This window comes from Arvicanthis niloticus, chromosome 4 (assembly GCF_011762505.2).
Source record: "Arvicanthis niloticus isolate mArvNil1 chromosome 4, mArvNil1.pat.X, whole genome shotgun sequence".
NCBI classification, from domain to species: domain Eukaryota; kingdom Metazoa; phylum Chordata; class Mammalia; order Rodentia; family Muridae; genus Arvicanthis; species Arvicanthis niloticus.
In genome coordinates this window covers 64234449-64247406 of record NC_047661.1, presented here as the reverse complement: position 1 = coordinate 64247406, position 12958 = coordinate 64234449, and the positions used below count along the sequence as shown (strand labels likewise).

Sequence of the window (12958 nt, the reverse complement as noted above, 5' to 3'; positions counted from 1 at the left end):
ATGGCTTGGTTCATGAAAACTTATTTACCATATTCTTTTTTTAATGATTTATTTATTTATTTATTTATTTTTTAAATTCATCTTGAATTTGTTCAGCAGGTGGCTCCCACAGGCTCCTCTTTTTTCTTTTTTCCTTTTTTTTTAAAATTCCCATTACAGATGGTTGTGAGCCACCATGTGGTTGCTGGGAATTGAACTCGGGTCCTCTGGAAGAGCAGTCAGTGCTCTTAACCGCTGAGCCATCTCTCCAGCCCGATTTATTTATTTTTATTTTATGTGAATTGGTGTTTTGCCAGCATGTATGTCTGTGTGAGGACGTTGGAGCCCCTGGACCCGAAGTTACAGACAGTTTGTGAGCTGACATGTGGGTGTTGGGAATTGAACCTGGGTCCTTTGGAAGAGCAGCCAGTGCTCTTAACCACTGAGCCATGTCAACTCCTATATATATATTCTCATTCCTTCTCTCTCTCTCTCTCTCTCTCTCTCTCTCTCTCTCTCTCTCTCTCTCTCTCTTGTTAGATTGCAGAAGTAAAAGGTATCTACTGGAGGACATTTGGAAAATATTAAACATGTACAGAGGAGGAAATAAAAAGCATCAGTAGTCCTGCCATCCAGAGGACTTGGCCCATCCTCCAATTCCCACTCTCTGTGGATAAGTAAGAGGAAAGGGAGGGGAGGGGAGGGGAGAGAAGGGGAGTGAAGGGGAAGGGGAGGGGAGGGAAGGGGAAGGGGAGGGGAGGGAAGGGGAAGGGAGGGGGAGGGGAGGGAAGGGAAGGGAAAGGGGAAGGGGAAGGGAGGGGAGGGGAGAGAAGGGGAAGGGGAGGGGAGGGGAGGGAAGACATGTGTAGAGGGGATAGAGCAGGCTTGTCTGATCCTAAATGCCAGACATCTGGTCACAGAACTCTCCTTCTCTTTAAACAGGGTTTCCTCCTGCATTCTCTTCCTATATATAACCACTACTAGACCACCTAGCTACCCACCCAGCTGCTCAACCCATCACTTAGCCAACCACTCACCTGTCTGTCTTCTGACTCCAATACTTACTTCACAGGGTTAGTCATTGTCTTACTGCACTTTCTGCTAAAGCAGTATTCCTGAGATCAGGCAATTTATTAAAAAAAAAAAAAAAAAAAAAAAAAAAAGGAGACTTATTTCAGCTCAAGGTCCTAGAGAGGTTGGAGAGTTCAAGATGGTGCCAGCATATGCTTGGCTTCTGCTGATAGACCTGTGCCTCTCCAGTATGGCAGAAAAGCCCAAGTGCAAGTGGATGTGTGAAGAGACAAATCCTGAGAAGCAGACTTGCTATGTAATCACTGGCTTTCCAGTACATAACCCAGTCCCAGGAGAGCAGGAACCAAGAGGAGAAGCTGTCAATCATTCATGGGAGCTGCAGCTCCATTATAAAGCTCCGCCTCCAGGCCACGCCCCTCCCAATTCTGCCACTGTCAGTCACTATAGTATTGTTAGGACAAAGTTCTCAACAAGCACAACTTAAGAACTGTTGATTTTGGCTCACAGTTTGAAGGGAGATAGTCCATCCTGGTTGGAAGGTGTGTGTTGGCAGTGTCCGCTGGATATAGCCAGTCACATGCCAGTGGCATAGCCAGGCAGGAAACAGAGCTATGAACCCAGCTGTTCAACTGTCTTTCTGTTTTTTGTTCATTCCTGGACCCCAGCCCATGGAATGGTGTCACCTACATTTAGGGAGGTTCTTTTCTCCTCAGTCAACATAATCTAGCAGATTCCTCACAGATACACCCAGAAGTTTGTTTCCATGATGATTCTAAATCCTATCAGGTTAACAGTCATGATTAACCATGATAACCACTCTGATGAATCGTGTTTTACGTGGGTGTTAGTGGGGACAAACCACGGAAGACATGAAACCTAGATAGTCCAACCAAATCCTTCCTGGGGACTTTTATTAGCAAGAAGCAGAGAAAGTGACTCATTTCTACTTTGGTGGTGAAAACAGGAAGTTCTCTGGAGCTACTCGTAGCGACTCAATAGTCCTGTGAGAAAGCAGTCTCAGAGCACGAAGGGGAGGGGTTGCAATGTGCTCTCTGGTCTGCTGGTTCCTGCTGTACCTGCTTCCGCTAGTCCCTGGAAACTGCAACTTCCTGTCCTTCTCTAAGGTGGCTATATGAATGGAGGTTTTTTTTTCCCCCTCTGTACTAGTTTAAGTGAAAGAAAGAGTCTTAAGTAAACATACACATTACATATAAGGAGAAAAACTTAGGAGAAAGATTGAAGAGGCATTTTTTCTTTTTATCCACATGAAGTGTTGGAGGCTCTTGTCACCACTCTGTATATGGCCAAAAGTATAGATGTCACTGCTTCATTCCTCAAATGGCTCTTGAAGGAACCAGAACAGGGGTCTTGGTGCTGAGGGAACAGGGGTCACATCTGAGAGTCTGTTTCTCACTGTCTGTCTGGACCAAGGTTTCTCAAATAAACACGATGGATGGAGAAATCTGAAGCTAAGGTACTGGTTACCTAGCAACCATCTCACTCTCTGGCCAGGCTGACCCCTGTTCTCTGTACATCTGTGAACAATCCGAGCAGACTCTCGCTATCTTAGCCCTATGGGTGCCTCCTTCCTTACCTTTTCCTGCCTGCCTCTGCTTGACTCTTGTTCCTAGCCTGTTTGGACTTTCTCCTGTCCCTTCGGTTACAACAACCAACCTTAATTCTTTTTGTTTTGTTTTTAAGATTTTATTTTTACTTTTAATTATATGTGTATGTTTGTGTGTGAACATGGGTATGCGCATGCAGGTGCAGTGCTTGCAGAGGCCAGAAGATGGCGATAGAGTCCCTTGATCTGGTGTTACAGGTAGCTGTGAGGTGCATATGCAGGTGTTAGGAACCAAATTCCAGACCTCCACAAGAGCAGTAAATTCTCTTGTCTGCTGAGACATTCCCTTGGCCTACCAGGCCCTTTAAAAGAGATTTTTACCTAACCTTATTTGAATTGGTTGAGTTGGAGAACTTTCTAAGAACATTTATCCTAACCCTCCACCGTGTTCTCCTGTTCCTGCTCCAGTTCCACTTAAAACATTCCCCCTGGTGTCGATTCATTTGGCTGCCTCCCCAGATACATCCATCTCAGCGGCCTGAAGGCAGGGGATTGGACAGGATGAGGAGGAGGAAAGATGGAAGTTCATTTAGAATGGAATGGATAAGGGTAGCAGTGATCAGCTTTCAGCCATCATAACAAAGTATCTGGTGTAATCACCTAGTGCAAAGGAAAGGTTTATTTGGCCTATGGTTTAGAAGCTTTAATTCATGACTGGTTGCCAGCGCTGATTGAGGCCTGAATGACACAACACATCATGTTAGGAGCACATGGCAGAGTAACACAGCTCACCTCATGGTCAAACAGTGTTGGAATGTGGGTAGAGTCAGGGTCCACCATCCCCTTTGCAGGCCACACTCAATAATTCTAAATATCTCCCACTAGGCCATATCTCTTAAAAGTTCCACCACCACCCAGTCATACTTCCCTGGGATCCTACTCTCGGTGTCTGGGCCTTAACGTGCTGAGAGAGTGCGAATTTCTGTGTTTCCTTTACATACAAGCCCTTCTGTGCCATGGTTCGTGTCTCGTGCAGTTGGTGAAACTAGTTTTACCACACACAGCAGACTGTTATTAGACTAGGGAGCTAGGTCCAAACCAAATACAACCACAATGATGCTGGTCTCCTGGAAGGTCCAATAACCCTGACTGTTGGACATGTTTAGCTAATAGGCTTCCTACTGTCGCATGAAGACACACTAGTTTTGGCAGATGGTGTTTTGGATGCTTGCAGTGACGCCCACCCATCCCACCCCCAACACGTACATAGTTGTTCTTCTCACAACAGGACCTTAACATCCCTCTCATTGACAGGTAGGGGCTTATATGCTCTCCCCGTTGAGCCTGTGTAGGACTCTGCAGTTACCTCAATACAATATGACAGAGGCCATGCCACAAGCCTTTCCGAGACTCACGTTAAATGTCATGCATTTCTTCCCTGTTTTCTTGGGATACTCACTCTTGGAAACCAGCAACTACAATCTGAAGATACCCAGTAGGGCATGAAAATTCCCATGTGTCAGGAACCAAGGACATGGATGGGTTTGTATCCAACTGTCAGCCAGGTGAGAGAGTTACCCAAGAGTGCAGCCTGCAGCCCCCAGTGAGCCACCCAGCTGTGGAGAGAAGGGACCAGCCTCACTGAACTCCACAGCTGTGAGCAAAAGAACCCACCGTTACTTGTTACTCGGAGCTATCAGGTTTGGTGGTGGCTAGTTATGTAGCATCAGGTGGTTGAAACCCAAAGCTGACTGCACTTTCCACCTGGGATGGTGTGAATGCTAAGCGTATCTTGAGGCTTGGAAGCCAGGGTGAAGCCTAACTTGTTATGCTCTACACGAGCCCCATGCACAAGCCAGGCTTGGGGGCTCTAAAAGCCAAGCTGTGAAAGAGGTGCCATTTTATGTTATGTAAATTCTTGAAAATCCTCGCACTGAACACCTGTTCCTGAGACTATCTTGGCAGGCCTCTCCATGGCACCAATATCTTCCTTTCTTCTATTTTGGACAGAGGGAATTTTGGGTTTTCTCTGATCTCCTTACTCTTACTATCATCTAGGCTCAAGAAATGTGGTGTTGTTTGTTTGTTTGTTTGTTGTCTGTTTGGTATGTGTGTGTGCATGTGCAGGCTGCATGTGCATGCATGTATGGTGTATGTGTGTGGTGTATTTGCAGGCATGTGCCCAGGTGTGCAGGTTAGAGAAGGACACCAGGTATCTTGTTCTATCACTCACTACTTGATATCTTTGAAATGGTCTCAGAACCTGGAGCTAGGCCAGTGGCCAATAAACCCAGTAACCCTCCTGCCTGTATCCCGCATGAGCTGAGTTCCAGGTATACATACATGGCCATGGGTACTAGGAGCCAAACCCAAGCCCTCATGATTGAGCAGCAAGTGCTCTTCCCCATTCTCTCAGTCCCCGTGGACTAGGTTTGTGCTTATCACTCCTGCTGTAAACTGAGGCTTCTTGTACAGCAGGATTTAGCAGCAGTAGAAGTAATAGTAGCAGTCCTCGTTATCATATTTTTTTAAGATAGGATTTCTCTGTGTAGCACTGGCTCTCCTGGAATTTGCTGTGTTGACCAGGCTAGTCTCAAACTCAGAGATCCCAGTCCCTCTCCCTCCTGAGTGCTGGGATTAAAGGCATGCAACACCACCACCTGGCCTGGGCAGCATGATTTAAAACTTAACAGGCCTGGGGTTCTGCCTTCTCTCTCTGTTAACCTGCAACCTCTGGTATTTATTTCAAGCTGTGTCCTGTAAATGTTGATGACTACACTGACAGCCATTGTCCTGTCGTTAGCCTTTAGAAAACACAATATAGTGTTTAAAACTCCAGTGAGAAGCAGGTGCTTGAGCGTTGGGAGAGCCTGAGTTTACAAACGCATCACTATGACTAAATGAGCTGATTTAGGTTGCTGTGCTTAGCACCTCACAGCTGGGATTCTCATCTCATGACGCCTACTCTGGGAACAGAGCCCTTCACTGTTGGATGTAATCCACCAACGCAGCATCCTCCTGAGCACCTGTGGGCTGGCTGGCCAGTGATGAGGGTGGGGTTGCTTCACTGGATTGGGAGAAAGGCTCTCTAACAGCTGCTGACCTGCTTGGGAGGCTCACCCTTGGGCCAGTTCCCTTTGTCTCTTGTCACTAGAGCTACAGGCAGTCCTTTCAGCACATGTGGAACCCAGGGGACAAGTGTCCGACACTGGGGAAACTGAGGTACTTAGAAGGGTCTAGATTCTAGATAGTCACTAATCTTTCAGTTGTTAGAAATAGTTTGCTTGTCTACAGCCATACTACCCAGAACACGCCTGTTCTCGGAAGCTAAGCAGGGTCAGGCCTGGTTAGTACTTGGATGGGAGACTGCCTGGGAATACTGACTCTAAAAAAAGAAAAAAAGAAAGAAAGAGTTTGCTTATTTTAATATTTTATTTATGCATATGTATCTGTGCCTGAACATATGAGTGTGTACCACATGTTAGGGGGAAAAAAGGCATCGGATCCCCTAAAATTGAAATTTTATACAAGCAGCAGTAGGCCAACCAGTGCTCCAGCCCTGAGAAACAGGATATTTAACAAAACAATTTAACTTGTCTCTAGTATTATAGACTGAGCTTACTCTGCAACAAAATAAATTTTTGTCAGAACTATGACTGTCTTAGCCATTTCTCTTCACTGTGGAGCTGTCTGCTGTTTGGATCCAGCCTTCGGCAGGCTGATCTGATAGACTGCTCACTAGCTTCTGATGGAGATAGGAAGGAAATGCACGGTAGCACATTCTAGGGTCTGTTGGGGTAAGTGGCTGCCATAGCTAATGGAGCTTCTTTGGACTCCTCCTGCTCACCGTCAGTCATGCTCCGACTGGTCTTTGTGTATGCGTCCCATCAAGAGAGTCTTATCTCATCTGTGTAGTATGTCTCTGTCAACTCAGTCCCCTTTGGTTTACAAGGTCAGGGTGTGGAAGAAGAGGTTGGAATGAAAGCCACAAAGAAGAGTTAATCTTTAGAAAGAGAGAAGGTTTAATCTCTAGGATTCTTTTCATTTTTACCAACAATATTTTAAGTTACATTCCCATAAGCAATTAAATTTCCTTCATTCATATAAAAATGTTCTGAACAGAAGAATAAAGAGAAGAATAAAGTTATCTTACAGAGAGGTAGAAAGTTCAATTTGGGGACTCGATGGCTTTGGATAAAACAGATTGAATACTGGGGATTGGTATTTCATCATTTGTTTAAAGAGGTATGTGGATCAATTTCATTTTACAGTCACAGAAGTTACAAGAATTTTCCTTAGCAAGACACACACGAGCCCTTTACTCTCCGTAAGCCACGCCTTCTGTAAACACGTATCTTACCTTTAGCCACACATATCAGCCTGCATGCTGATATTTATCAGTGACGTAGACGCAATGGCCTGACAAACATCCCTTCTCTTCCCTCACAGTTCCTCATTTTAAAATAAAATTTAAAAATTCCTTTCACCCTACCACTGCCAAGGGAGCACTTTAGTATATGAATCCATGTGTTCTTATTTACTCTTATGTTTAACTGCCTTTGAAGGGGGCTGGAGAGATGGCTCTGTGGTTAAGAGTGCTGGCTGCTCTCCAAGAGGACCCAGGTTTGATTCCCAGTACCCACATGGTAGCTTACAACTGTCTGTGATTCTGGTTCCAGTGGACCTGACTCCTTCTTCTGGTGTTTGTATGCACTGCATGCACGGTGCACAGACAAACATGCAGGTAAGACATTCATACACAAAATATAAAAAAAAAACCTAAACAGTAATAAAGTTTTTAAAATGAACTTGAGATGAAAATAATTCCTACATACATACACACACACACACACACACACACACACACACACACCTGACAGTGCTAAAACCACAAATCATAGAAAGTGTTATTATGTATTATTCTAATATATAAGACACGACCTAAAACTTTCCATTAGTCTTAGAACTTTGATGATTTTACAGATCAGGTCAAATCAGTGGCAATGAGATAATTTTTCTGTCCTTGTTGCCACTGTTTTCTTGCAGTGCTGGGGATGGGACACTGGCCTTGCTCCCGACAAGTGCTTTGCCACTGAATCACATCCCCAGGCTACAGGCTTGTGTGTGTGTGTGTGTGTGTGTGTGTGCATGTGTGTGCATGTGTGTGAGTGTGTGTGTGCATGTGTGTATACACACCATGGTACACATGCAGAGGTCAGAGAACAACATTTAGGAATTAGTACTGAACCTCCTTCCACATGTGGGTCCTAGGAATTGAACTCAGAGTGTCAGGCCTGGTAACAAGTACTTTTACCCACCCTCCCCAGGTATCTCACCAGTGCTAGATAATTCTTATCTAAGGGCTGCAACCTGACATATATACATTGCTGGGACAGAAGCAGGGGATATACATCTCAAACTGTCTGACCTAACTGGCCTCCTAAAGAAACAGTTTAACTGCTTGTAAGATGAAAGGACTGAACATGGCCTCTTTAGTTAACCAAGATGAAGATGTATGTGGATATATATACTGATGGCTTAAACTCTTACTGATGTACTGCATCCGTTTTTGCAGGCTGAATACCTATAATCACCGTGATTTCCAAGCTGGCCTTTTACTCACGAGGTCTTCAGGCTTCTGCTCCTGTTTTATACTTTGGGGGACCTCATCTGAGAACAATGCAGTGGTTACGTTCCTCTAAAGCAGAATCTTCACATGTAAACCCAGGAAGAAAAACTGAAGAATGTTCTCTACTTACAAAGCACTGGAGGCTGAAGAGAAATCGTGTGAGATGGGCCGAGAATCGAGAGTGCCTGAGTCTTCTTATCAATCCAAGTGCAATTCAGAAAGAAACAGAAGGAAACAAACAACCAAACGAAGGAGGAAACCCACCTTTGGGTGTGTTAAACAGTTCCAACTCGTATTTCTAATCTGGTATGATAGCAAACATTTCAAATTTAAGCACTCTGATTCAGGAATTTAATTTCTCAACATATTTTAGACTTTACAGCATATATGGAGGTCTAGTACAGTGATATTACTACCTCCCAAGAGTGCTGTCTTATTTAGAAAAGGAGATAGAACTAATAATCACCTCAAATGAAAACCCTGGAATGTAGAAGCAGTAACAGTCAAGAAGAGGGAAATCAGATTTCAATACCAGACAATGCAGCGACAACGAGATGCCAACAGGAGATTTGAAACCAGGCAACTAGGTGCTCGGGTAGTTATAAGCGGCTTAGGCTGATCCTCCATAGGCTACAGACGATCGCTGGCCATTGTGGCTGTAGAAATGTGTCTATAGTATAGAAAGCTGCTCTTAGCTGCTTGTTGTGGTTACTAAAAGAAAACCCCAGGATGCACCCTGAGTGTCTTTACAATGTGAAAAAGTTACATGTGTTCATTGAATTCAGCATAAAACGTCAATGTTTTCCCCACAATGGTGACTTTCAGCATGGTTTTCCCAGTGGGAAATTATGTCCTATCACTCCACAAGGCTTAGAATTTGCACTGATTCCAACAGAAGACAAGACTAGCATCTACAATTTGTTTATTCAGCATAAACAAATCTTTTTCCAGAGATGATGCGAATTGTTGTTTTATATAACCTAATTGCAAGATCAAACCTAAGGTTTATTTTATTGTTACTATTTCCGTTGCTAGAGCCCCAAAAGTCAGAGAAAGTACATACCACCTATGACGCCAAGGTTAATCTAGACTATGTCCATGCATCTGGGTACTAATGCCTCTCCTAGAGAGAGGAGTCATGACAGTAACAGTCACAGATAGTCTGCATAGGGTGAGGTACTCAACTGTCACTTATTCCCAGAACCTTGCTTGAGCGACCATGGATGTTTGCAGTTACTGCTATTACTGCAGAAAGAAACCTCTCTGGTTAAGGCTAAGTGTAACATTTGTTTCTACAGAGACTCCAGGTAAAATGCCACACGTGGAAGACAGAGAAAGGGCTGTGAAATGCTGTCTTTTTTTGGGGGGGGGGGGGTGTTGCACAGCAGTGTGGCCATGACCCCACATTAGCTGTGACTGCCTTACCTAAGACTGAGCTTTGATCAACAGTCAATCACCGACTGGAGAAGAACTATTGGCTGCTAAGAGATCGTTGGAGAGGGACAGTCATTGTCTTCAGTTGTTTACCCACTTAGTAGCCCACTAGTTCCAAACCCTTGGCCACACAGATAATCCTAGTTAAATTAAATATGCCTCAGAACAAAACAAAAAAAATGGCACACATGTGGAGAAGAGACTTGTAGGGAGAGTGAAGGGGTGAGAAGGAGATTAGAGAGGCCGGGGCTACAGAAATCAGAACATACTTCATACATATATGAAATTGGCAAAGAAAAAGTTCAAAAAGTTCTTTTTTAAAAATGAGTCCCAAATGGACTTTTAAAAACATGTTTATTGAAACAACTTTCTGAAGAAGTTCAGCTAAGCAATGCTATCAACCTACTTTGCTTAAAAAAAAATACACCAAAGTATGTGTCTTAAAAATATATTTTTTGAGTCACAGTCTTAAATATTCCAGGCTGACCTCAAACTCACTATGTATCTGCGAATGGACTTGAACTTGTGGGAATGATCTTCCTGCAACCATGCTCAGTTTATACAGTGCTAGTGGTCAAACCCAGACCTTTGGGCATGCTAGGCAAACAACCCACGAACAGAGATAAATTCCATGGCCATCTTTATTTTAAAATCTGATTTGTTCTGATTAGCTGTCCAGCTAAAGCAAATTAATGAGGGTTTTCCTCCTACTAATAATGTAAAACAAATAAGCATTTTTGTCTTAAGAATTCATGGAATTGTCATACACACATGCGTGCTCTGATTGTATAATAATAACCAGGATCAGCAGGCTTAACTTGACTGCTTGGCCCATGCTAATGTCACGAGTCTTGCCAGAACAAAGTAGCTCTGTAGAAAGTTCCTGTGCAGCTAGAAAAGTCAATACAGATCTCAGATACAAATTCAACAGCATGCTGGTAAATTTGTTTCTTCAGGAGTTTGAGGTTATTTGATGTACTGAATGAGAATCGTGTTATCATCTCACGAAACACGCCTTTATCAAAAGTAACAGTCCAATACCTCTTACACTTCTGAGAAATTCTGAAGTCTGATATTGGACAGGGTTGGACCAAGGTCAAAGGCCTGGTAGTCACCGAGGATCTTAGACACCCCAAGAAAGAAGGAACTAGACTTCAGAGAAAGAGAATCAAATTTAAAGTAGCAGTCATGGACAGAACAGACAAGTGATGACTCAGAAGGCAACATCTGCCTGCTGGGTGACTGTCTGAGAGTCAGGGCAGGTTATAAGTCGATTGTGAGCGTCCACAGGGCAATGACTCGGAGTCACTGAGACAGGACAACGAATCTGTTGAAGATACACTCTTGAATACTGCCTTTTGTCAGAGCACTGCTCAGTCCCAGGACAGTAGGAAAGCGGGGGTTCAGGTTGTTCACTGTGTAGAGAGACCACCCTGGCCTGCGGCTCTGCCTATAAAATTATCTGCATATCTCATAAGGCAAGAGCTCGTTAAAGGGGCCCCAAGCGGGGAGGAAAAGGCTCTCGGTGGAGCATGAGGGCAGCCTTTCAAACACAGAACCCCAATTCAGCAGCAAAAAGTTTGGTTAACCTCATCTCCCCTCAGTTTATATGTGGTTAGCAAAATAAAATTTTCATTCTTTGTTTCTTTCCTGGAATAAAATACCAAACATCCCAGGAGACTCAGAGACTCAATTTACTAGATGGCCCTTTAAAGGTCAGAATTAGAAACCAAAGGATTAAATGAACTGGCTTTATTGAGGAGGAGAGGTTAGTGAGTTTTTCTGCATTTTTTTTTTACTCCATTGTTTTTAGAACATGGATGTCAACTGATTTCATGTAGAATGTCACTTCTGATGGCCTGATAGCCACCTCCCAGAGTGCTGAGGATTGGAGAATCATCCCAGCCTACAGGGGAGGTCATACGTAGAGTGCAGAGAGACACCGAGCACGCTGAGCCAGAACTGCCACGGTACAGATCTTTCTTGCTCAGCCTTGAAGATCTCCAAGATACAGAAGGGCCGCAGATGACCCCACCTGTATGCATACCAAGCCCACACGGCCCCAGCCAGGCCTGTGGCTTGAAACAAGATCAGCAGCTTTGGGATGTTGCAAGTAGAGGTGATTTTAGCAGAGAAGGAAAAAGTTGCTTCTCTCTTTAAAGATGGCTACTTCTGCGAAGTTTTCAAAGTCGACTGAGATGTGGCCAAGTGCAAGTCTATGAGTCAAGCAAGGATCTCCCATGAGGACTGTGGACTTTCTTGTGTTTTCTTAGCAGGGAAGGAACGAGCGTAACAACTCCCTGGGATGGTGTGTTATGAAACACCTGCTTTGTTTGGTGTGTTTTCCATAACACAACTGTCCTTGAGGAAAGTTCCAGATGACTGGAGTTGACCTGAGAGACCATGAATAGTGAGAGGATATTATCCAAACCTGTTAGGCAGTAAGGTGACCCGGAAGAAGACCAGCTTCCTGATCCAAACCCTGCAAGTGAAGCAACCAGTGCTGTGATCTTAGGGAGACCAGAATGAGCGAGGAGGAAGCAGTGGGGAGGGACACCCACTGATCTGGAGCCAGCACCACACAGGCCTCCTTCACCATGACTGGGCTGGTGGGCAGCCAGGCCTTTCCAAGACTGCAGTCCCTCATTCTTCCAAGTCCAGGGGATGCTATCGCCTGAAGAGGGGACGGTGGAAGAAACACTAAAAGGTTCTTGTGTCTACACTGATTTGAAACTAATTAAACTTGTCTCCTCTTCATCCTCCCCTGGTGGGCTGGCAGGTGCCTTCGGGAACTGTGCTCTTGAGAGCCATCAACACAGGCACTTGGACTTAGGATTCATTGTCACTGAAAAAGAAATACAGAACATACCAGTAGCACAATGATGAGCAAGGCAGAGCTGATCCCTCGATTGCAGAGGTGACTCCAGACTCTAAACAGTCAGAAAGCCAGCACTGTTTAGCTTGCAATTTCCCACACAAGGGGCAGTTTGAATTTTATATTTGATTCTTGAGGAGGAAATCCACGGATGCCAAGAGACAATCTCTGGCTCTTCAAAATCCCTCCCTGGTGACAGGGAGACAACCAGATGGAGTTGGGGATTCCTGCCTTTAATTAAATCTAATCCCATTCCCTATGAATAGATGCCAAAAGTCTTTTTAAAATGTGTTGTTTCCTTCAAGAGTTTGTGGTCCTGACTTATTTTCAATGGCACATCTTGTTCAAGCCCACAGAGGGGCTCGGAGTATAAATAATTATATATTAGAGACCTGTTATTTGCACATAGCCATGATGTTGGCTAATTTGTGTTTTGTTTGTTTGT

At 44.3% G+C, this 12958-nt stretch overlaps 1 protein-coding gene across 1 annotated transcript in view; it reads right to left on the bottom strand.

Annotated features, from left to right (window-relative positions):
• Positions 1-10261: 10261 nt before the first annotated feature.
• Tmem154 (transmembrane protein 154) overlaps positions 10262-12958 on the bottom strand; it is a 38508-nt gene continuing 35811 nt past the window's right edge. The window contains exon 7 of the mRNA XM_034501274.2: positions 10262-12483. Coding sequence (XP_034357165.1) covers positions 12468-12483 — 16 coding nt within the window. The 3' untranslated portion in view covers positions 10262-12467. The remainder of the gene's footprint in view (positions 12484-12958) is intronic.